The following is a 25,770-nucleotide window of genomic DNA, read 5'->3' on the forward strand; positions in this document are numbered from 1 at the left end:
TTAAAAGGCTTGAAGTTTGAAAGATGCCTCAAGTGTGTACCCAAGGTTTGAACTCTTGCACACATGTACACACCTACACTCAAACCACTTGAGCTACAACCATGTTGGCAAAGTTTTGGACTTTAAAATCCAGCCCATGAAGAATCTAAGTCTTTCCTTTCCCATATATCATTTTCCATAATCCTAGACTTCTACCTACATTTGAAAGTGACAAGTATGCTGTGAAACTCGTCTTTCCATGCATTTGCCAAAATCAAACGAACATTCATTTTTATCATATTTTAAAAATTATTGTGAAAGATGATTATATAACCAACATTGCAATCCAAGAAAACCCTTGACTACATGTAGAAAAGATGCCATATCTTGAAAAAAAACCATGTTGGCTAGGCAATCTATGTTAAACATGTTTGTAATAATATGAATTTTAAAAAAAAGTTGGATGCATCTTATTTACATAATCTAAAAGTAGCCTCCACTTATTGATGTTGTAGAGGCCTTGTACATTGCCTATAACATAAATTTTTGGTGCAAACATGAGAAATATGTATAAGAAAACATTTAGCACCACTAGATTAGCCCAAATCATTCATGTCTTACCACTTTTTAGCACATTAACATAGTCTTGCAACTAAATGGTTGTCATTAGAAGTGGTAGCTTGTCCGATAGATGGAGACTCTACACTCCAATTGCAAGATTGTAATGGTCTTTGTAGCAACACAATCACCTTCTTGGGCTGCTATCATCCATCTTTGACGCTCCCCATCAAGTTCCTTCATATTTTCCTTACCTTCTCTTTTAGATTCAAGGCCACATTTGGTTGCATAATAGTATGTTTTAGTTGTCTAGCAACCAATAAGTGCTTTATCAATTCCAACCTTAGTAGACAAACCTACCTACCTAGGAAGTGATGAAATAGTATTACGTAAGGGGATTGCATTATCAAGATGGCTTTTGCTAGTTGCACTTCATAAACACCACATCATGCAAAATACAAGCCTTTAAACAAAACAAGCTCCAAAAAATCCTGTACCCATGAAGAGACATTATTCTCTCAAAAGAAAAACACATTCCCAAAACAAAAAATGATCGTATCTATTTGTGATAACTTCTAGGTTATTGAATAATGGCAAGCAATTTTGGATTTGCACTTGATACTTGGTACAAGGTTTACTCCGTATTATATAACTTTGTCAAATTTCTTCATTGAGAGTGTCAATGCCTTTGAGACATCTAAAAGGAGCTTAATATAGCACATGCGCACACGCACGCGCACACACACACACACAAAGGATTCCTTTTTTCTATTTCTTTTCATCTAGCAGTATGACATCCATAGAGAAAGTGTTTTGCACATGTTCCCTTTCAAGCAGTTGCTAAATCAACATAGCAAATCGAACACCCGTAGCCAAAGTTCTATAAAGCCAAAGGGTTAAAATACCAATAGGATGGCTTGTGGATGCTTGTAACATTCTAAAATGTTTTATCAAAATGGCATATATTAATCACAATCCTTTGCTTATTATTAACAAAATGGACTTACATTTCTAAGTGGCATACGCACTATATCAGCAAGTAGTAGATCATCTTCAGTAAAAGTTATTGCTACTATCTGTGAGCAGCCTACATGTAATTAGCAGACTATTACATCTATTGGCAGTTTACAAGCTAAGTATTAGAAAAGTATTATCAATCTACTCTTTGCAGCGTCATTAGTACCATAGCTTTATCCCAAAGTGCTCATGGTATTCTTCATGTGGACTAAAGCTACTAGTGTTATTAGCAGTCCGCTACTGGACAACTACCAGGGTCTTTTTATACCCTTGAAAGACAATAAACTGGGCTAATCAAGAGTACCTTAGACTCTTTGCATTCGAGACCATCTGGGCTTTAACTAGAATAGGTCGAAAGAAGAGCAAAAGCCCAAAACTCACGACACAACTTCACATCACAATCGCAAAATAACTGCGAGGACCATTATTTCTATCCATTGAAGGCATTACATTCGATGAACAAGGCAAGAAAGCAAAACACAAATCATTCATGGAGACGATCTAGCATCGAAAGTCACATGCCCTGCCACTAGCATCATGTTGATTGCACCATGGAAGCGGATTCTGGAGCAATCTTATAGAAAAAGAACAACTTGAGTTCTACTGTCTACTTATGTAAGGTGCAGTCTTGTGCTGGTGAAGAAGCTTTTGACAACAGGATGGTCACGCAATAGTTAACCTTCAAGTCTGCACAGCACTATTAAGAGAAGACCAAAATAGTTTACCTAGACTAATATTGTCAGTTCCTCCCTTTAGAGGACTTGCTTGATCCAAATACCCTCCCTCTAGAGGACTTTGGTTCTGTGGCTACAGATGATTAAAGCTACATGGTTAGAGCATGACTCGTATGGTCCTCCCTCTAGAGGACTCTGGCTCTGTGGCTGCTATGATATAAGCAACCTACGAAAGTTTGTCGGAATATGTGAGCCTGAAATATCTCCTCACAATCAGTGTTAATCCTTCCGGACCACCCTCCACTAAGAGTGGAAGTGGCCAAAATCATGGTCTTATGTACACCTCATGTTCTTGCTCGAATTTTGCTCAATGCCACGGTTACTCTGTCATCAAGAGGTGAATCAACATCCCGATAATTGTCATAAAAATCGAGAATCGCCATCAAGATGCTCTTGATCTGCAGAGGCACACTTGTAAAAATCATTATGGTTGTCTTTCGTTATAGAATTGAACAATCTGGATTCATATAAATTATGTCATAAGATGAACCATATTCAAGTCGACTCGTAGCTCCTCAAACCATCCGAAAGTATCCCTCTCCTTGTATATACAGGCAAGAAATATACAAGCCAATGCTATCATATGCGGAGGATACAGCAAAATGAGGTCTGTTCTGTACGTGTCATTAACCAAAGACCTGCTCATACCAGGCAACTTCATTACTCAAATATCATAACATGTATAAAATCACATAGATTGGGCCTTATTTAGCAAACTTACCATGCATCTGAAATAAGGTCATTTAGTCCTGCATCCTGCAGGAATCTGTTTGAGTAGAAACTTGAATGGTTAGTAAGAAGACTTGGGATAGCTACCCCATTACTAATAAGACTCGGAATAGCTTCCCCAATGCAATTGAAAGGAATTAGATGATGGCACAGAGTAACCAGTTTTTAGAACACCCACATTATGAATTAAAACTGTGCTACTGCAGTTGCACCTTAATGACCAGGGTGACTGTAATCTGCAAGTGTCTTCTAACAAAAGGATTCATCGCTACTTGAGCTTGGGTAGCATACCGTACAAGAGGCCGATATGGATGATATATAACAAGATAGTAGTCAAGTGCTTCCAGTAGCTTCATCTCCATCTCAAGGATGTCTTTGACTTCATATGAGCTTCTGTCATCAGGTACTAAAACAAGCAATAAAATGAATCAAATGGGCAGTTATTCAGCAGGAGAAAACCATATTCTACAACAGATTCGCTACATGCACTTTACACTAACATGGAATATTTCACAATCTACAAGGTATAGAAATGCAGAATTTACTACCCATTTATGAAGTTACTGCCGTAGAAATTGCAAAATCCAGACCTAAACCAGAAATTGGGATAGTTCAAGGAAACTGAATAGGAATCAGCTTAAGGAATTACTATATGATGGTGTACAATAACCAAGCTAGTTCAAAAACACCAAATAAAAGCATCTGCAATTTTAACAAGAAACACATAAGACACCAGAGAAGTAAAACTGGCAAAGACATTGTTGGTTTTAAAAACCATAGGGCTACAGGCTTTGCAAAAAGGGTACAAAAAAAGGGGTACTCGGTGCTTGTACAAAAAGATGGAGTTAGAAGGCAAAGAGCCATATTCTGCTGCCAGTTTGCACCCAACTTCTACAGAGAAGAACACATCCTGGCTCCCAAAGGAAAAGGAAGCCTCTGCTACTGACTCCTTATCTTCATCTCACTTTTGAGACATGCCACGCTAGAGTGCTGCTAAAATTCTCACACCTCTGACTCTATCTTGTGAGCTGCTCTTGCTGCAAGAATTCTCAAGTGAGCAGTAAGACCATGGTGTCGGGTGACTTTGATGCCTGGCTAACAAGAGTCCAAAGCAATATCAGAACTCGTGCATCACAAAACTGCTCCCCAAGAGATTCTTACCACTGACAATAACCTCAGAGCTCTCTACCAGATATCCTAACCCTGGCAGAAGCCCCACACGCACTGTATTTGAGCATCATTTTGTCATGGCTTTGTTAGGAACAGTACACGGGATGGTGGACCTGCACTAACTGCAGGCCTACAGCAAGTCCTTTCTAGGTCAGCCGCCAGATGAATTAAAACTATCCTTGAGCTCAAGAAAAATGCATCTAGTGGACTAAACGGAAGTGCATGTGTTAGTGGTTAACATTTAAGAATGAGTATAGACACATGTGCTAACAATCCTGGCAGGGGGACCATTGTTTAACCCCAATATTACAAAGTCTTGGTAGAGGGAACCTCATGTGCTCTTAACTCTACCTACTACTGATGCCATAACCCCCAGATTGCATCTTGGGGAACTACAATTTGCATAGGGTCCAGAACTACCATTATAGACTGTGTACCGAAAGCACACTACAAACCCTCTCATTTTGGGACACTACCCTTTTGCATAGGGCTCAACATTACCACTATGGACCCTGTAAAGCACAATGAATGCTGTAAAGTGCAGCCAAGCATGTCACAAATGGTTCTTTAAAAATACAAATATCACTTTTGAATTTGTTTCATGTCTAAAATTCTCTGGTCCTTGTGCCATCTTTGCAGGAAAACCGATAAGATAACTGTTGATAATGTTTCACTACTAAAAACTGCCCAAAGAAAAAGGACAACTTACATATCTTCTTCATGTAAAATACAAGATGCTTTGCTGGGACTGTGCTCTCTTCAGCTTTTGAGGAGAGATAAAAGCATGTTGGAGCTACCAGACATGGATCAAACTCTGTGAAGCTTTTCCTGAAACATTGCAGGCTAATAAGCAACAAAGAGTGTAAACTAGCAGATAACTTGCAGATCAAATTCCTCCTTAACTATCAGTTACACATGGATATTTCTCTAGAGTTGATCGTATATAAACATTACTTGCATATGCATGGAAATTTAAGTATGTTGGGATCCTCATACAATTTTGGAGAACAGATTTAGCCATAAAGCCAGTATTTGTAGGCTTTCTTGTGCTTATTGTTTGTGCAGAAAATGCCAAACCCCTGAGAAACAAATGCATCTATTTCAGATTTTGTCTACATGACCAAAAACAGGACAAACTGCAAATAAGCCATCAACATGGACTGTACTAAGATACTCTACTAATCTTAACGTAGTGCGGAGCTCTTACTTGCCAATTAAACCTTTCGCTTGATGCATTCCAGGATAGGCATATCCCCAAATATTTGACTAGCTCATGGGTGCTCTAGGACCTGGCCACAACAAATATGACATTTCTTTATCCTAAATGGTAACATTTTAATCGAGCCTTGATACAACTGGTCACCCGGACCTGGTTGATCAAGCCTCAGGGAGCCACTAATTGGCAGTGGAGACAGTAATCAGTTACTATCAAGGATGTGTTTTCTTCCAAGTTACAAACTACTGCGATAGCATAACTTCATTTCGGTAGGAGATACCCATCCTTGGACAAGGGTAGAAGGGTTTCCATCATTCATGGCCCCTCTAGAGTGCTCGTTACCTGAGTTACTTGCAACCCAACTGCCACATGAGGTAGGTAGAACACAGACATGAGCATCATGGACATTTTTTCCATCATTTCGATGGCAATAAGAAAATTAGCAACCCACTAAAGCCTGTGCCATAAATGTGAGTCAAAATCAGGCAGTACAACACCATGAAGTCAACTGGCTTCAATCACAGCGTCCATATACTCTAGCATGGGATGAGTGGCATAGAAGGGAGCACTAGGTGAGCAACCTTGTCATATTTACTAGTGAAGTTTAAAATATTCTGAAAGCTTGTTGCTAATAATGGGTAGTCCCATCTTGATATAACAAATCTACTCCTACCATTTCTTGTCCAAGATATGATTTTGGTCATCACCTTGTCACCTAAACCCTATGCATGATATCCACTTCAATTCATCCCTACATTAATACAGTGAGGGTCATTAGGAGCTTTCTCCACTCAAACCACAGTTCCAGGCACTACTCAACTTTTGGTCCACCTGGCTGCCTTTTGTTTCTTGCCCAGTCTGAGTCCGTTTGTCTACATATCGCAGCTTGTCATTTTGGTGACTGCACTTCACATACTTAACCATTTGGACCATAGTTGTCAGGTATGAAAGGTATGATACTATATGTTATGACAAAATATGGCACTGATTGGTACCTTAAGATTTTATAAGGTATGGTAAGATATTAGTATTGAAAATAAAATTTAACCTGATTATTTAAGACTATACATGATAGAAAGCCAAAATAGCAATGGCATTAGAGTTTATAAGATAAATACATGATGGTAACAGGCCAAAACCTCTTGCACAACATGCACAGTGTGCTATAAGCAGATAGATGGGAGTGGATATATCATACATCACATATAATACAAAAAACCAAAATGTAGGGTGGATGGAGAGAGACTCTTCAAATGAGAGAGATGTGAGAGTGAAGGTCAGCATCAAAGCTCAGCACAAAAAACAGTAGACAGTAGAGTGAAGCACGACACCCAATGCAATAGACTGAAAGAGTGTAAACTGAAAGTACAAGGTACAACCCTTAAACCTTAGGGTTGTAGGGGGGTGTTCACACCCGTACACGGTAAGTGCACACAAGTGTGTCATAAGCACATATGAAATAATACCATAAGTCTGGGGTAAAAAACCTCTCCTACTGGGAGTAAAAAGTGCCCCAGTGTCCTACCCATCACCGACACTCCGATGTGAGCGTAGGCGTAAGTGAGACGCGAGTGAAATACCCAACAAGCCCCCCTAGAGTGAAGAGTGATCAAGTGTACAAGGAACATCCGCCACCAAAGGAGATCAAATTTAAAGCGTGGCGAAATGCTTCAAATTTCTCACGAGAAAGAGCTTTGGTGAAGATGTCTGCCACATTACTGGTGGTAGGACAATAGACAAGGCTGATATCACCTGCATGTAGCCTCTCTCTGACAAAGTGATAATGTATCTCAATGTGTTTCGTGTGTGCATGAAACACTGGGTTCCGTGTCACTACAATGGCACTTTGACTGTCAGTGAACAAAGGAGTAGGCTTTGTAACAGATACATCCAAATCAGCAAGCAACCGTCTAATCCATACGCATTCAAATGTGGTAGTGAAAGCTGCCTTGTATTCAGCTTCACATGACGATGTGGCAACAGTGGACTGTTTCTTGCTAAGCCAAGATATGCAAGACGAGCCAAGAAAGAAACAATTGCCACTAGTGGAGTGACGTGAATCATAATCACCAGCCCGATCAGAATCATTGTAAGCATGTAACTGCAGTGGTCCCCCCTTGGCATAAAGCAATCCAAGAGATCTAGTACCCTGCAAGTAACGGAAGACACGCTTAACACCTTGCCAAGGTGACATACGTGGCTGATGCATATATCTGCTCAGGGCTGAAACTGCAAACTGTATGTCCGGCCTAGTGTTGCATAAGTAAATAAGACATCCAACTGCTGGAGCATATGTGTGTATATCAAACAAATCACTGTCATCTTGTAATGACAGTTGAAGTCCAAGTTTCATTGGTGTACAAACTGGCTTGCAATCCTGTAAGCCAAACTTCTCAAGAAGTTTACCAATGTATCTTAACTGTGATAACCCCATACCTCTAGCATCATGTATGAACTAAATGCCCAAGTAATAATGCAAAGACCCCAAGTCTGACATGTCAAAAGTTTGCTGCAAATTGTTTAAATGCTGAAATCTAATCAGCATGTGTCCCTATAAGCAAGAGATCATCAACATAAAGACAAATGATCAGCATGGATCCCCCCTCTTTACATACGTAAAGGGTAGACTCAGATGAGCTGTTTATGAATCCTTGGCTAAGCAAGAAAGCATCTATCTTTGTATACCAAGATCTAGGAGCTTGTTTCAAAACATACAAAGCTTTTTTCAGCTTGCATACCAAGTGTTCCAAGCCCTCAACTGCAAAACCAATGGACTGCTGTACATATACTTCCTCATAAAGTTTCCCATGTAAAAATGCAGTTTTAATATCCAACTGATGCACAGTCCATCCATAATGAGCAGCCAAAGTAACCATAGACATGATGGTCGTCATACGGGAGGTAGGACCAAATGTCTCCTCATAGTCAATGCCTTTTTTCTGTGCATAGCCTTTAGCTACAAGCCTTGCCTTGTATTTGTCAATGAATCCATCTGCATTCCGTTTGAGCTTGTAGACCCATTTTGTTCCAATGGATTTCTTCCCAAATGGCAAAGACACCAAATCTCATGTTTGATTCTTAGTGATAGAATCCAATTCAGCTTTCACTGCTGCCATCCAATGCACACTCTGTTGTGCATCTTCAAAACATTCAAGCTCTTCTTCAGCAAGGGTGCGCGCTGCCATAACAAACTCCATGGTATGTGCAGTATCATGCATACGAGCTTGCCTTCTAGTACGACCAGCCATGGGTGCATCCGGATGACTATCTTTCATAGTCTGTAAATACCATCTAGGCATTTGTCTTGCCTCTTGACTGTGCATAAGCTCTTGCTGAATTTCAGTTTCAGCACTTTGCTGAATATTCAAATCAGCCAATGGCTGATTTTCTGCATTTTCCAAAGGAGTAGCTGGCTGAACATTGAGTTCACTTGCTGAAACTCCAGCTGAATCACCAAATGTAATGGGCAGCAGCCCTTCAAATACATCACGGGCAGCCTGATATGTATCTAAACCAGTCAGGGACAATTCTGATTTTTCATCAAATATTACATCCCTACTGACAAACATCTTTTTAGAAACAGGATCATAGAGTCTGTAGCCCTTGCTCTCACTACTATATCCCATAAAAATGCATTTAACAACCTTGTTATCCAACTTTTTCCTGAGTATCTTTGGAATATGTGCATATGCAAGGCACCCAAAGGTACGAAAGTGTCCAACAGAAGGTTCTGGCTGTTCCAAGCCTCAAAAGGTGTAATTTTCTTCAATGCTTTGGTGGGGCATCTGAACATGGCAAGCACACATGACGGCTTCCATCCAGAAACTGTGAGGCAAGCTCTTTGCCTTCAACATACATCTCGCCATCTCCATGAGTGACCGATTCTTTCTCTTTGCAACCCCATTCTGCTGTGGAGTATAAGCAGTATGGACAATGCCCTTTTGCTTCAAAAAAAAATTCAGCATAGAGGACATGTATTCCCCCCCTCAGTCCGAACGGAGAGTCTTAATTTTACAACCAGACTGGTTTTCAACAAGTGCAAGAAAAGCCAAGAATGCATCATACACTTCTGACTTTTTGACCAAAGAGTAGACCCAGCAAAATCGAGTAAAGTCATCAATAAAAGTCACAAAATAGTAACATCCTCCCGATGACTTTGCCTGCATAGGTCCACATACATCTGAATGCACTAACTGCAACCTGGCTATTGCTCTAAAAGCAAAATCACGGGGAAACGAAAAACGATGCATTTTCCCCAAAATACATCCTTCGCACAAGTGCTCAGGAGGTCTCTCCAGTAGAGGTAATCCATCTAGCATCTGCGCACATTGTAAGAGCATCAAGCTGCCAAAGTTTACATGCCCCATCCTAGCATGCCATAACTCTGCCTGTATCATAGCAAGAGTAAGAGTGGATGTCAAATACGTTGATTGATCAACTGAAAGAGCATCCAACTCGTATAACCCATGACATAAAGTGCATGTCAAGACCAAAGTCATGTGTTCTTTGTCTCTCACCATGCATCGGTCATTATCAAATGTGACCTGCAATCCACAACGTGCCAAAGAAGAGACAGAGAGCAAATTCTTCTTTATGCTTGGCACAAATAAAGCATCCTATAGGCGGAGAATAGAGTCATCAATGGCTGTGACCACAATCTCCCCAATACCTCTAACAGGGTATGATGCATTGTTGGCACACTATACAGACTTGCCAACTGGAGCTACATGAAAAGATGCAAATAAATCTCTGCGAGATGTAATATACCTAGAAGCACCACTATCAAAAAACCAAGTGCCCGCATCCTCAGTAGAGCTAAAAACTTGATCTGCCAAAGAGGTGTCATAACTGCATGTGTAAAAACAATAGTCCCTATTTGCAACAAAGGATGCAGATTCCGTAGCAGTGGAAGGAGCATCAGAAACAAACATTCTCGACTCCTTTTTCTTCTCTTTAGCAATGCGCTTTTTGCACTCAGTGATGTAGTGTCCTGGTTTCTTGCAATAATGGCATTTTTCCTTTTTGGCTTGCGTGCCCCCTTGTTTTTTTGTTTGCCTGGGATGTGCCAAAAGTCCCAGAACTCTGCAGAGCATTCTTCACTTGGCTACCTTTGCCCTTCTGTCTAGCCATAAAAGCCTGCTCAAAGGCTATAGCATCCACACCACTATTCCTCCGTGTTTGCTCCTCCTCTAGAAGCAAACAGACTAACTGAAGAAAAGTGATTGGCTGCGCGGCAATCTTCATTGTGAGGTTTAAAGCCGTATGAAAAGCCAAGTACGAAGGAGGTAATGAGTTCAAAGTGGTGGATATCATCTGTGCATCCGAATAGTACTCATCAACATTCATGAGTTGCTCTCGCAAGTTCTGAATTTTGTTCAAGTGATCCTGAATAGAATCACCTTCGTTCATTTTCAATGTCTCTAGCTCTTTTTTAGGAAAGAGATGCGAGTCTCATTCTTGCCTACAAACATCTACTCCAAAGTTAGCCAAGCTTCTCGTGAAAAAGCTGCTAAACGAATGTGGGGGATGATTGACCGCTGAATTGCCAATGCAATCAGTGACAAAGCCTATGCATCCCGTGTATCCCATGCTTTTTAAGCTGCTATTCTTTGGGAAAGTGGCTGAACTGGAGCAGGTTGAGGTGCCCGTGGTGCACGTCCTCTTGGAGGAGGAGCAGTTGAAGCCACAACTCCAGGTCCAGCTTCTTCTCCACTGACATAATCCCAAAGATTTTTAGCCACAAGTACATTCTTCATCATGAAGGACCAAAGTGAATAGTTATTTGCATCCAATCTGTCCTCCTTGGATACATAGGTGAAAACATCTCCTCCCTCATTTGCCATGATTTTTCAATTACCGAAAATGCAAAAGAGCAATGTCGAAGCAGAACTTCACTGGAAATCTGAAAATTTCCAAAAATTACAGGAAATAACTTTCTGCAATTAGTGTATAGAGGTGCACTCTGTCAAAACTGTTTGTTATGCACGCAGTCCAACGTGCAATCAGTGTTCAGCAACACTATACCAGTAAAATCCCCAAAATTTCCTTGCCTCGGGTTTGTCAAAAAAAGTCTGTCAATGACTGTAACTGCAGTGAGTATGCTAATGTTCCTAGATAACATAAAAGCCCCAAAATTTTTGAAGAACATACCCAAAAAATTTGCATCCAATGTGTCCCAGACACGGTTCTAAATGTTCTAATTGTTGTGTAGGAACTCTTGCTTCCAAAAATTGCAAGATATAAAATTTTTTTTTTTAAATACCAGCAAAAAAAAACGCAAAGCCGCCACATACGCCTTCGATGGATATGGGTTGACTGGCGTTGGGCGTCGCAGGCAAGCTGGCGGATGTAGCGACTGACGTTGCAGGCGAGCTGGCAGGCTTGGCGACTGACGTTGCAGGATAGGGATAGCGCTGGACGTCGGGTGACGAGTTGGAACTGGCGGCGCTCGAGCTGAGCTAGCGGGTGACATGGGTACGTGTAGCAGTTGGCAGGCGACGCTGGTGACGGGCACAGGGGGCTGCGCTAGGCAAACAGACGAGTTGTGGACGCAGGTTCGAGACGGCGCAAGGAGAGGCAAGCGCCTGACGTCTAGGCAACACGAGCTGGATGAGTAGCTGACGAGGCAGGCACTGGCGGGGTGAGAGCTGTCTAGCGCGTGAAGGACGAAGTGCTACAGGACAAGGCTCTGGTCGAGCAGCTGCAGTCGTGTCGAATCCAACGGACAGAGTTGGAGCTCCCACAAGCTGAGCGGAGCTGAGCTGAACGGAACCTCGACTGAACAAAGCCAATGCTGCTCTAATACCAAATGTGAGAGTGGAGGTCAAGATCGAAGCTCAGCACAGAAAACAATAGACAGTAGAGAGTGAAGCACGACACCCAATGCAATAGACTGAAAGAGTGTAAACTGAAAGTACAAGGTACAAGAAAGAGTGTAAAAGGAAAGTACAAGGTACAACCCTTAAACCTTAGGGTTGTAGGGGGGTGTTCACACCTAAACATGATAAGTGCACGTAAGTGTGTGTCATAAGCACATACGAAATAATACCAGAAGTTTGGGGTAAAAAACCTCTCCTACCGAGAGTAAAAAGTACCCCAGTGTCCTACTGATCACCAACACTCCGATATGAGTGTAGGCGTAAGTGAGGCATGAGTGAAATACCCAACAAGAGAGAGAGAGAGATGATTGCTTTTACGGAAAAAAAAAGAGAGATGATTGCTTTGTGTTGGTTGTTGTTCCAAGCTTTGTGTGAGTGTCAGCAGCCCTAGTCTTTGATTGTTAGTAGGTTCTTCCTTGAGACTCACGGTATTAAGCATGGAACCTCTAGTACTTCTATTTCATAGTGGCATAAGAGAGAGAGAAAGAAAAAATAGTGGCCATGTAGGGATACAACAAGAGGATCAAACAACACATGTCCAACTGCGTGGCTGAAAGAGAGACAGATTTTTGGTTCCATCCAATCACGATCAGTGGGTATAGCATGTCATACATTCCTTATGAAATAGTACAAGGTGGCATTTAGATTGATCCTTGAGCTTTGTCTTGTGTTGCTCATGTTGTAGGGGGATCTCACTCACATCTCTCTAGTGTAGCCTTTGTGTCGAGTACCCCTGTATCCGTGGTCACCCCCTATTCGTATGGTTGCTGTGTGTCAAGTCATTGCTTGGAAGAAGTCAGTAAGCTATGATTGATATTCCCCTCTCTATGTAGTGCCTGCCTATAATAATGATGTGCAAAGCCTCTAAATCTCGACTAAGAATCGGCCCACCAGTCTTGGGACTCCATGGTCTTGGAAGGTGTCTCCTCGAAATAGCGTGGATTATCTATAACTTAGACTATGCTATAGGCTTTGCATCTCCAAATATAGTGCTTCTCATTCTCCGCCTCCTCCTAGCATAGTCTGTAGATCCGCTTAGCGTTGGGATGTGGGCTGCCTTCCCATCCTTAACTTCGCGTGTGTGTGTGTGGAGAGAGAGAGAGAGAGAGAGAGAGAGAGATTTCTTGCAACGTGGTTTGGATTCTAAAGTGGATATGCTAGAGTGTGAACCCCAAGATGTATTGTAGCAATAGGTTCCTCCCCTTGCACCTTCTACATTGCACGAAAATGCTAACATCGATTCTCTTCAGGTTGGACTGGTTGGTGAGTTGTATCCTGCTTGTCAAGGTTAGGCATTGAAGGATGCTTCATGGGTTTTGTGGTTAAACGCCATGCTCGACAGGACTCTCGTTCAATTGCTGTGCAATTGGTCGCTAATAATTTTACGCAAACTTTTCAACACAAGGGAAAAGGCTTTTACTCTAAACCTCAACTTCAACTATCTCGTGTGCCAGTAGTTGCACTAGCAAGTAATGGTGCTTCTAGTTCTGCGTTGAGGTTGCCTTCTCAAGATGCATTCCGTGCTCAACAACATACCGTGCATCGATTGCTAGATTGCAAAAGGCAGATCTTGTGGATGTTATTCGCCATGAAATGCAGAGATTTCAGGTTGCTAAATCAGTGGATGAAAAGGGGAAAGCGATGATCCAGTAGTTCTTCTCCCCTTTATTCATCACGAGGCTCGCTTTATGGAATGTTAAAGGGGTTTCATTGGCTAGCAAGTAATATAGGCTATGCAAGACTGTCTTTGCAAGTCATTGGGATGTTTTCTATCAACACTCGTTGACCGTTCCACCTATGTTTATAAGGCTTTGCTTCATTCTTTGCTGGTGGGCCTCCTCAACGGAGTTATGTTGGCTATGCGGTCTTCATCAAAGCCTTCCTTGGTCCATTAGGATGTTTGGGGTAGGTTCTTGGCCATGGAGGTTATGTATGAGGGGGAGGTACTGTGGTTGGTGGGTGTGTATGCTCCGAATATGCCCACGACTATCATCAACTTTGGAAAGATTTGCAATCCCTTTGCATGGCATATCAAGGGGATATTATGGGTGATTTTAATGTCCATGTGTCTGGATCAAGCAGCTTCGCCATACTTGGTTATGGATGGTCTTGAGCATCAAGCACGGGATGCTATGGCCATCGTGGCTTTGAAACAAGACATGTGGTCATGGCTTCATCCTTATGAGTTAGGACTTACATGCTGATATATTCAACATTTGGAAACCTAGGCCTGTCTAGATAGAATGTTCATTTGCCAAAGTGATTTTTTAAATCCAACTGAGTTGACATGTGGGTGGAGAGGCACCATGTCCTTTCAAATCATTACCCCTTGGTTTTGGAAATGACTCATCAGCCCATGCATGCCTTCAAGGCTTTGCTTGCCTTTATGTTTTAATTAGTCTTTTCTATCGAACGATTAGTTTATTGGGTCCATGCAACAATTGATTGGTGAGTTCAGCACACAAGTTTTGTACGAGGGTATTGATGCATGGCTGCCTTTTAGGGATAATGCTTGAGCTTTGTCCTAACAATATGGTATTCATCATGCCTTTCTTTTTCGTGCTATTGTAGTATTTACACTTTGCTGAAACAATTAGTTAGTGTACAACAGACTGGGGATAACTCTAATGACTTGATCACATGTTCTGAATGGCTGAAATGTAGAGTTCAAGCTCTTCAAGAGGAAGAATATGATAAGTACAAATTACTGGCTCATTTAGATGCTTTGCACGATAATAACTATTAGACTTATCATTTTTTTAATTGTCTACACTAGAAATATACCCGCTGTTCGTCTGCCTGGTTGCGTGTCGTCAGCTCGTCTGACTTCGCCTAACGCAGTTTCTGCCCGTCTGACTTCATTTGTTGCACCCGCAATGCCTGCAGCAACAATCGCTACTCTCCAGCATCCATGACTTGTCGTGTGCCCTGCAGTGACCACAGCAAACTGTCGTCTGCTGCTCGTCAAATCTGCCGATTGCTGCCCACCTACGGCACTTGCAACTCCTAAGCTATCTCGAGGAGCGTGCAATCCTTGCCAGCTCTGATACCAGTTTGTTGTGCCCGATGGCGCAAGGATCAAGACACACAGTGCTTACACACAGTAGTAGAGACAAAGAGAGAGTGCAGAGTAGTGAGAAGAGTGAGCACGACTTGTGGGTACAATGACGAGTGTACCACTTTAGGTTTTTGGATAGATATATATATGAAAGTACAATGTGCTAAGGGTGTGTTAACACCCGTGCACATATAAAAGGCACGATGGCCCTTTATTCTCAACACAATATGGAACTGGTCCTAAGCCTTAGACAAACCATTAGTCCAATTTGTTCCAATGGCTGCCTCTTCTAGCCATGCAAAGATCCTGGCTTATTCCAAGAGAACTCTGGGGGTAAGAAGCAACAGCAACAAAAGAAAAGAAAAATAAAATATTTATATAAGTAAATAAGAAAAGCAACTGTAAAAAGTATCACCACCTGGTGACACATTGATTCATCTCTTCATTTCTTGCCCTCTAGTGAGACAAATTTGGAGCTTTGCGTCCTGTGTGTGGACCTCAATGAGTAGGTAGTAGATGCCCATCTATTCTTGGGTGTTGGGCAAGTTGCCTTCCTCGTTCACTTTGCAATCGGATTATCCTTGCCTCTTCCACTTTCTCAGATGGATAGCTCTCTGGTTTATTTGGCTTAAAATAATGTCTCTATTTTTTGTTCTACCGTAGGTATCCTTGGACATGTGGCCCGTGTTCGAGGATTACTCTTATGGCAGATCTCTTCTATGATTTCAGCAGACCTGGTCCTCCCTAATGTGGTTGCTTCTTGGCTAGATAAAGTTTGCTCTACTCTGATTGTGCTGTATGTATGATACTTGTATGCTATGTTTTGGTAGCCTTTTGGCTTGGCTTGTGATTGACTGGATCTTCACGGTTGTCAAGAAGACCTGAAGAGAGAGAGCTTTTGCTCATGTAGTAGGTTGTTTTGATAGCTTGATGGCTTCATTACAGTTGTTACCATTTTGTTGGGTTGGCTTGAAGGCTTGGTGAAAATATTTCCATACATTAATATACACTTATTTACGGAGAGAGAGAGAGAGAGAGAGAGAGAGAGAGAGAGAGTTATGTGTGTGTGTGTGTGTGTGTGTGTGTGTGTGTGTGTGTGTGTGTGTGTGTTGGATAATCGTCTCTATAAGCATCTCCCTGGCATTATCAAGGGTAGGATTCAAGAATATCCTACATAATGCATTGAACATTTAGATGGGCATTTGATTATGCTAAGCACTCTAAGCAAGAAGTCATGCTAGTTTAGTTGGATCTTGAAAAGGCTTTTGATTACTTAGATTGGTCTTCTGTGGTAGAACTTATGTATGTTATGAGTTTTGGTCCGTGAATGTCTTGCTTGATATATACATTGTTAGTGCAAATGCCTCTTCACGAGTGATGTTGAATAGTGAGGTTTGTGAGCCATTCACTCTTGCACGCTCGATCACACGAGCTTTCCCTTTGAGTCCCTTGTTCTTGGCCTTGGCAACACATCCAATCCTCTCTATGTTATCTCATTTGGTGGACACCAAAAACCTGACTAGTATTTCTCTTCCTTTTGGCCAACATTTTGTTGGCCAATCATTAATTGATGACACTTTCATGATTCTCAAAGCAAAAGAGATAACCTCCACATCGCATTGGACATTTGAAATATTTTTAGATATGCTTTGTTCTTCATATTAATGCTACCAAATCCTCCCTTATTAGTTGTACTGAATCAGTACTAAATCAGATTTATAGTCCTAACAATAGCAAGATACAGTGATTCTGAAACTGGTCTATGACTCACATAAAGTGGTAGTCCCTTCAATTAATACCTAGTCTTTTCACATACACACACAAACAAAGACCTCACTTCCTCGCTCAACACCAAATTGGCCCAGAAGTCCGGCGCCCCTTTCGATATTTCTTTATCAATTAAAAGATGGAAAGTTACAAAGGAAAAAAAAAAAGAAATGTTTCAAAGTACAAAGCCTGTGAATAGTTGGCTTTCATATTTTCTGAGTAAAGTTTAGTTGCATGAGGACAGTACAGCATATCTAGGAACAACATCCCAAGTAGAAAAACACTTTCCGTGACCATAACTCAATAATTCAAGTGTAGAATTGCAATCTACAGAACTCTGTATTTACTGTTTTTCATATGTTTCTTGACATGTACTCAGCCTTATTCCATTCCAAATCTATTCCATCTCAATTGGACTCCAAACCCTTTGAGCCTCAGCAGAAGAGCAAAGAAAACACAAAACCGTACATTCGATTGAATCAGCCCATCATGCAAAGCATTTCCTTTGAGAATAGAGAGAGAGTTGACCACAGGGAGCAAGCTCTACCTTCGTACATGAGTCAGAGATGAAGAAGTACTCTCCACAGCTAATGTACTTGCAACAATCTGCCCTCAGCTCCCAAAAGAAAAAAAATTCACGCTCAGATCTACCCCTCCTACATTCAACGTTGTTGCTCTCTCTCTTTTGGGAATTTATGCCCGAATTGTAACACATGGCATACACGTAACAGTTTTCCCGTTTAAACCTTCCGATCTAGAATTCTCCATGATCGGTATAAACTTTAACCTCAGCACAAACTAGAGAATTAATCTTCGTGCAAAAACGAAGATAATGACGTGAACAGATTTTGGGGTCCAAAAATAATAACTCCCTAAATTTTAGGGATGGTGACCCCTGCATTCCTCAAGTTGTTCTAAGCAACTTTTATCATTGCAACCACATCAAAAAGTGTAATGCGGCTCAGTTACGGTGACTTTTATTTCGTGGACATTCTCATATGTGCATCTTCTGTCTTGGCCAGGCTCATTGTCTTGCACCATCTCCAGTGGCTAAGCTACATAGTCCCAAACCACTGGCATTCTATTCTTCAGTGCCCATTCAATCTGGTCCCAAGGCTCAGACAACAAACCATTAGTCCAATTTGTCCCAATGGTTGCCTCTTCTGGCCATGCAAAGATCTTGGCTTAATCCAAGAGAACTTTGGAGGCAAAAAGTGACAGCAACTAAAGAAAAGAAAAATAAAATATTTATATAAGTCAATAAGGAAAGCAACTACAAAAAGTATCACCATCTGGTGACAAATTATCCTTTGGTAATATTGCAAGGCATCTCAATTTGCCTTGGATGGCCTCTATCTTGAAGAATCTTACTAGACATATCCATTTTATTTTATGCAAAAAAAAAAAAAAAATGTACGTTGGTATCTCTTGAATCTCTTGGAGCCATGTTTTCATCATAGAAGTATGGGTGTTATGGCTATTCTAAATACACAAATGCACATGGTTGCTCTTCATTGGTCTCTCTTTTATGCCATGTGCAATGATCAATACCTTTGGGTCTTTATCACTCGTTTCTTCCAAAAAGATTGGGTGGTGCATGGTAATACAAGTATTCAAGACTCTTGGTGGCATGTTCTTAATGCCAATTCCTTTCTTGTCATCTTCCTCTTTCTTGGTCACTTAGTTGTGGTATGCTCATGTAGGTTGGTTCTTCAAAAGGTGTAGTAGCATCCTACATAGGATCGCCTGCTCACTAGTTCTTTTTAGATGGAATTGTTGGCTATGTAAAAGTTACTCTCTTGGGATGGGAAAACAAGAGGACTGTCCTAAATTTAATCGTATGGCATGCATGGGCTTATCTTATTTTCTTTATGCCACTTTGGTGAGTTGTAGTGGGTTGATGTCTTTCTACACTGCAAGGAGGTTTTTATTTCCCAAGGATATTGGGACTTATGGGACTAGCTTTTGATGATAGTGCAATTGAAGGAGCCCTTCCCTACCCTTGATTTTAGATCGTCCATGGCATGATTGGGAATGACTTCATCTTGAAAAGGCTTTGGCTAACCAAGTGTATCACCTTATGATTAAGGATGACCACTGGCTAACTACTAGGCTAATACTATTTGAGACTTGCATAAATCTCAAGTTTGGTGGAAAATGATTGGCATGGAGGACTGACACATGATGGTTGGTGAGCTTTCCCTTACCTTGGCGCTTCAAATTGAAGATCCTTCAAGACAAGGAAGCCTCGCAAGTCTTATCTCAATGCCTAACAATCCCATTCTTGATGCTATGGCCGTTGAAGCCCCAATGATCCAAAATACCTAGAGATTAAGAAGATTATCTCTCTAGAAAAGAAAACCTCGAAGGATAAGAGCAAGTTCAAGAACTATCTTCTTCAATATTAATTTCTCTATTATCAACAAAGACTATATGTAACCAAAATTTAGGAGTTGAAGAAGATCTTGTGGGAAGGTAACATAAGCACAAGATTTGAAGTCGACTTATCCTTTAGCTCCTCAAATGCTGAAATTTTCACCATTGTCCACTTAAAAGACACCCTTCTTTTGCACAGCATATAATGGAGATGCAATTTCAATAAAACTACGCATCTACTTTCTATAATAGAAACATAGATTTCCTCAACCTTTGCAGGGTCCATACAAATGCCATCAGTTGATACAATGTGCCCAAAAAAATTGGATCTCATGCAAGAAAAGCTTACTCTTCTTGCCATTTATAACCAGCCTATGTGTATGCACCGCATTCAACACATTCTCCAAATGCTTTCTATGCTCTACCTCATTCTTTGAGTAGACCATCATGTCATCAAAGAATGTCCACAAATGCCCTATGTGGCATGAAGATGTGATCTATCATTCAATTAATATGGAAGGAGCATTCGTAAGCCCAAAAGACATGACAATAAACTCATACAATCCAAAAGATCTCCTAGAAGCTATCTTGGGTATATCCTCTAGTCTAATGTGAATCTCATGATACCCACTTTTTAAATTAATATGGTTGAATACGGCTGCCCCCCTGCAATCTATCTATATTATCATCGATCGGAGGGATGAAAAACCAATTCTTTATTTTGATTTTATTTAAAGCATGATAGTCAATGCACATATTCCATGAACCATCCTTTTTTTGGAATCTACACCAAGAGCATTGGAGAACAAAAGAGAGATTAGTTAGGCTGAATCAGTTCTTTTTTCAACAACTCATTTACCTCACTCATTATCTCCTCCTACAAGGCTGCACTTACCCTCTAGGGTGGCTTATTAGGAGGGTTACTTGCAAGGATAATATCTATGCCATGTCGTTTGGCCCTTTAAGCGGTAGCTACCCTAGAAGTGAGTGAGAGAAGTAATTAGCATACATTTTTAAAAATGAAATGCAATCCTTTTCTAATATAGATATGTTCCCAACATTTTCATTATCAATCTTATCCTTGGTGAAAACCAAGTATACTAAAAGGTGATTTTTCATTACTTTAGAAAATGGCAATAATTGATAAACCAAGGAGAGATTTTCCCTTTCAACTTACATCCAAAGTACGGGCCTTGCCCTTATGCTAAATAGTGATCATTTTAGCATGTGAATCAATCACTTGATGCATATGATGGCACCAAGCCATATCAAGTAAGATATCACAACCCTCAAGAGGCGCAATGAAAAATTCTTTACTGTCCATATATCCCTGAATGTGCAAGATAAGCTTCCCAATAAGCAATGTAGAAGGCTTTGTATGGGCTTTAAATACAATACCAACTTCTCCCATGGGTCCCATCTCATCCTCTCATATGCCTAGATAGCGTGCCATGTCTGTGGAAATAAAGTTGGCTCATAACCTATTATCAAAGAAGATTTATACATGCTGATCTCTGATTTTTTCCCATACTCTGCATAATTCTTTAGCATCACCATTGGGTTGATCACTAACAACATCTGACACCAATCCAAGTGATGTTTTGGGCTTCTTTTCCTTAGGATCTCCTAGATTTTTTGATTTTCTAGCTTGCTGGCCTGTTGGGACAATCCTTAGTCATATGACCCTTCTATTCACAAACAAAGCATTTATTCGCAACCCTTAATTCCCTATGTTGTGCAATTGATTTTGCCTCTTTCTAGCTTGATTTTCAGATTTATGCTTTCTCAACACTTGAAACTTCTTATTTGGCTACTCAGCACTGTCTTGGGAGCTAGAATCTTTCCCATACAACAATGCATCAATGGTAGCAATAGTTTCTATGAGGTGAGACATACTAGATACAATGGAATTAATGCAAAAATTCTTGATTCCTTTAGGTAGTCCACATACATACTTTTCCACTTGCTCATGAAGAAGAACTAGACGATAATAAGTCACTGGCAACAAGGCATCCCAAAACTTCTTAGTAACTGCTCCAAATTATTGCATTCGGTTACATCAAGCTTATTTCAAGATGTTATGATGTCCACATCAAATGTACCAATCAACCAATCCGATATAAGTATTTGCTTGAATTGTATCCATATTGACAATACTCTACATTGCATTAAGAGTGTGAACCACCACTACAATGCATTCCCCTTCAAGAAATTGACTATCTTCAGAATCTTAAGAGGATTCTCCAATTGTTGCAATTAATGTGGGTACTTATTGTAGCAATGAGTATCATAGTGGAAACTATATGTATGAGAAAAATTGTTTCTTTGAAATAGATGGATGAGGCTTGTAGTGGCAATGAGAATGAGAAATATTTTGGGGATAATGATGCTGTATGTATTGCAAACGTATGGCTGTTAGGTTTCAATCACACTTGGGATGCAATCGATGAAACTTGCCATCTTTCAAGAGATGGGTATGTCATAGGGACCTCATTTATCTCTTGCTCTTTGGGCGCGTCCATGACATTGCATAAGTTGTGTTGAACAAGACCATTAGATTTAAGCATTGTGAAGAAACAATGAATTAACTACTATGTAAGATTGTGCATGCATTAAATATATCAATTCAAATGGACCTTAACTCTTCTCATCAACTGAGGATTGAGACCAGGATACGGTCCAAAAATATTTCCAGCAGAGCAGCACACATGTTTACTATTGCTGTATGCAGCCTGAGACAAAGGAGAATTCCATATGCCATTGTTCAAATACTTTGAGAAGAGGAGAAGGTTTCACTCTCTTCCATGAGAGTTTTGTAGCTCTTTCTAAAGTTGACTATTCAAACCAGTGACATTTGGGACTTTCACAAAATGAGATTCACAAGCATAGGTAGAGATTACATAGGAGCAGCAGACCAGCCCCTCTAGGACCACTGCTGACTCTAGGTTCCAACAGACCAAAGTGCACATAGATTGGTCAAGCCAGATGACCCAGGTTTAGGGGTTTCACCTGACAATCCAACCTAAATAGGAGGATCCAAGAGACATCAGAGAGGTCCTCCAGATATTCTGCTCCACAGGAGATTGATTACATGTTGGAAAGGCTTATGTGGGGAGTTCATCAGTTTCAGGCTATTACTACCACCCGCCCTGTTTTCTTCTCACCCCTTTAATCACACCATTTGTCACACCTCTTTGATAGCACACCCTACAGATGGTTGTATTTCATAAGGCATTTCATATGCCTTTGGTTCTCATAGCTCATATTAGCATTTTACTAGACATTAATATAACCTTTCATTCCTCCCATGCACACATTCTAATGAAGTTGAATGTAGCTGCTAGCACCATCCTGCTTTGAATCTCAACAAAAGGAAATAGTTGCAAATCCAACAGAGTTACTATATGTTTTCAATGATTCATATTGGAAATATAATGTAAAATTATCATCTTACTAGTGCAAAACTTACCTCGTGTATATTCGCCTGAAGTAAGTTATAGCAGTTGCAACAACTCTGCAACATTTTCACACAAGATCTTGAGCTGAAGGGAGCATCATTTGCTTGATAGAAAGAACATAGAAAAATTATACACAAAGTAAAATCTACCAAAAGAATCACGTTCAAGATGTCGAGGATTCTTTATACATGTCCAACACACACACACATACATCTCCTTAGAAGACAGACATCTCATTGATGCAGAGTTTCCTTTTTCTATTCTTACTTTTAGATCATCGACATGTTTTCTTTTTATAGGACACTATTCACTTTCTAGTCATATAGGTATGTTTTTCATCTTCTGTCATTCCAAATGAGTAACACATCATCATTGTATGTATTGCTTTGCTCTCATAGGCCACATTGGCCTTTTAGATACGTTAATACTCTCTCTCTCTCTCTCTCTCATAATCTAAGTGGCTACCCTTGTGGTAAGCCACTCATTTTATCAACCCACTACCCCAGGTCCAAATCTTCTTCTTTTTAAATTCCTCTACTAAATGAACCTATGGATGTAGAAATTGAGCTCAAGACCATTTGGTCACCATGTGTTCAGCTTAACCTCTCTCTTTTTTTTTTGTGAATAAGTTTGAATTAATGTGTAGAAATATTTACATCAGGCCTTCTCGCCAACTCTCTCTCTTTCCCAGACATTTTGTATGTAACATTTTGGTCTCATGAGCCAACTTGGCCTTTCATAGGCGTTAATCTCTCTCTCTCTCTCTCTCTCTCTCTCTCTCTCTCTCTCTCTCTCTCTCTCTCTCTGTGCACACAATTTTTGTTAAATAACATTGCATTAACAATCCATTTAAAAAGAGGCTGATCACTATAAATGTGTGTTGCCTAAGAAGACCAAAAGCACCCATTGAGAAGATCATATTGAAATCTGCCCAATTCATTAGTGACAAGGCTATCAAAAAGAGATTTTGACAGGCAGTTGGTAATAATAACCCATATGTGCAAATTTCCCCTCTTTTTGGGTCTCAAGTATCTAGGGCATGTGCTATTTCCTATATACAACTAGGGCTGGAGTGAGGTGCTCATCTAGACATATATTTTGTCCTTTCAAGGCTCCCCTCCTTGACAAGAAAGCCTTCTTGTTTTCCATATCTTCAAACTTGAGAAGGATCAATACCTTCATAATACACCCACATGCCATGAATCCATAATCGACACCTCATTTGCACCAATTTTTGCCCAAGTGGTTCTGCTTCTTCTTGCCAAGTGCCTTTCTCAACCCAACCCACTAAATGCACCCACAAAGTGCACACTCTATGGTATGCTTCTTCCTCGAGAGTGACATTCATGACCTCTACCTCTTCTATGGGTATCATCGTTTGCTTTTTAATCACATCAATCCATTGCAAGGTTTCCTCAAGCTTTTTCTGCATTTGTTTAGTCATTTTAGCCCATGACTTGATTTCTTTATCTACATACACATGAATCTCTCTTATGTCATGTACCTTGGGGATAATCTGGCCTTCCTCTCCTACATACAACTCCGCATATTTTTGGTAATCTTTCAGCCCATTTTAGAGTCCCACCATTATGTGACTTTCAAAAATGTTTTCTTTCATTGTTCAAGATGTCCTTTGCATTCCATGAGTTCTTCTCTCAACTCTACAATAACCACATTCCTTTCATCCATGTCATCTTTTCATGCCACAAATTGTGTATAGAACTCTCCCTCCATTTCTTCCTCACCTTTCATAAGCATTGTTCCACATTAGCAATGTACATTGTGTATAGGATTGGATGGGTCACTAGGACAAAAAACAAAAGACTCAAATGACAGCCCTGCTTGACCAAGTGCGCAAGAGCGAAGGGATTATTGACACCACCATTCAGCATAACCTGTGAAAAAGCATCATTACTAATAGTGTATATTGAATCAGACATAAGTGACCCAAAACCCATTGCATGCATAAGTTCCACGAGGAAAGACTAGTCCAAGTAGTCAAAAATGCAAATCTAATTGAACCAAGACCACCTCTTGATTGGAACGCTTTGCATAGTCAATACCCATCTGCACATTCAACACATTGTGCAAAATGTTTCTTCCCTTGATGAATCCATACTGATGGGGATGCACAATGCCTGAGAGATGCTTCCAAAATCTAGAGATGATTAGCTAGTACCTTCAAAAAAAATTTATCCATGGACCCATCAAAGAGACTGGTCTCCAATGCATCAAGCTATTTCTTTTTATCTAGAGTTCTCAATATGGGGGCCTCATCATCCAGAGAGCCTTCAACCATGAGACCATCAAAGAGCCTTCAGCAATCCTTGCATCTGAAGCTATATTTCAATGTAGAAAGTGCATAACCAAGGAGAAGAACAAGTTAGGGATGTCTATTTCTAATGCACCTTCTACTGCTACTGAGTCCTTTGTTGTAGACACGGACTATCGTTTTTACACATACAGTTATGACTCTTCTTGTGCTGATAGAGCATTTAGCTCTACTAAGGATACGAGCACATGGTTTTTGTACAGTGGTGCTTCCAGGCACATCACATCTTGCAAAGATTTGTTTGCTTCTATTATTGCAACCCTAGTTGGCAAGTTTGTACAATGTGCCAACAATGCATCATACCCTGTTAGAGGTATTAGGGAGATTGTGTTGACAAGCATTGATGGCTCTATTCTCCACTTGCAGGATGTCTAGTTTGCAACACGCATAAAGAAGAATTTGTTACCTATTTCTTCTTTAGCAAGGTGTGGTTTGCATGTCATCTTTGATGATAGCGGATGCATGGTGAGAGATAAAGAACACATGACTTTGGTTTTG

At 40.5% G+C, this 25,770-nt stretch overlaps 1 protein-coding gene across 3 annotated transcripts in view; it reads right to left on the minus strand.

The window, feature by feature from the left end:
* Nucleotides 1–2,022: 2,022 nt before the first annotated feature.
* The window catches only part of LOC148028368 (cyclin-C1-1-like), a 104,677-nt gene continuing 80,929 nt past the window's right edge, over nucleotides 2,023–25,770 (minus strand). For all 3 annotated transcript variants that reach the window (XM_087690188.1, XM_087690190.1, XM_087690189.1), the window contains 6 exons: nucleotides 22,952–22,996; nucleotides 4,897–5,015; nucleotides 3,309–3,423; nucleotides 3,010–3,054; nucleotides 2,779–2,926; nucleotides 2,023–2,686 (listed from right to left, as the gene is read on the minus strand). In XM_087690188.1, coding sequence (XP_087546314.1) covers nucleotides 2,573–2,686; nucleotides 2,779–2,926; nucleotides 3,010–3,054; nucleotides 3,309–3,423; nucleotides 4,897–5,015; nucleotides 22,952–22,996 — 586 coding nt within the window. In that variant the 3' untranslated portion in view covers nucleotides 2,023–2,572. The remainder of the gene's footprint in view (nucleotides 2,687–2,778; nucleotides 2,927–3,009; nucleotides 3,055–3,308; nucleotides 3,424–4,896; nucleotides 5,016–22,951; nucleotides 22,997–25,770) is intronic.

The sequence above is a fragment of the Lygodium microphyllum genome, chromosome 12 (genome assembly GCF_053477565.2).
Source record: "Lygodium microphyllum isolate KBCC chromosome 12, Lygodium_microphyllum_v1.1.10, whole genome shotgun sequence".
Lineage (NCBI taxonomy): Eukaryota > Viridiplantae > Streptophyta > Polypodiopsida > Schizaeales > Lygodiaceae > Lygodium > Lygodium microphyllum.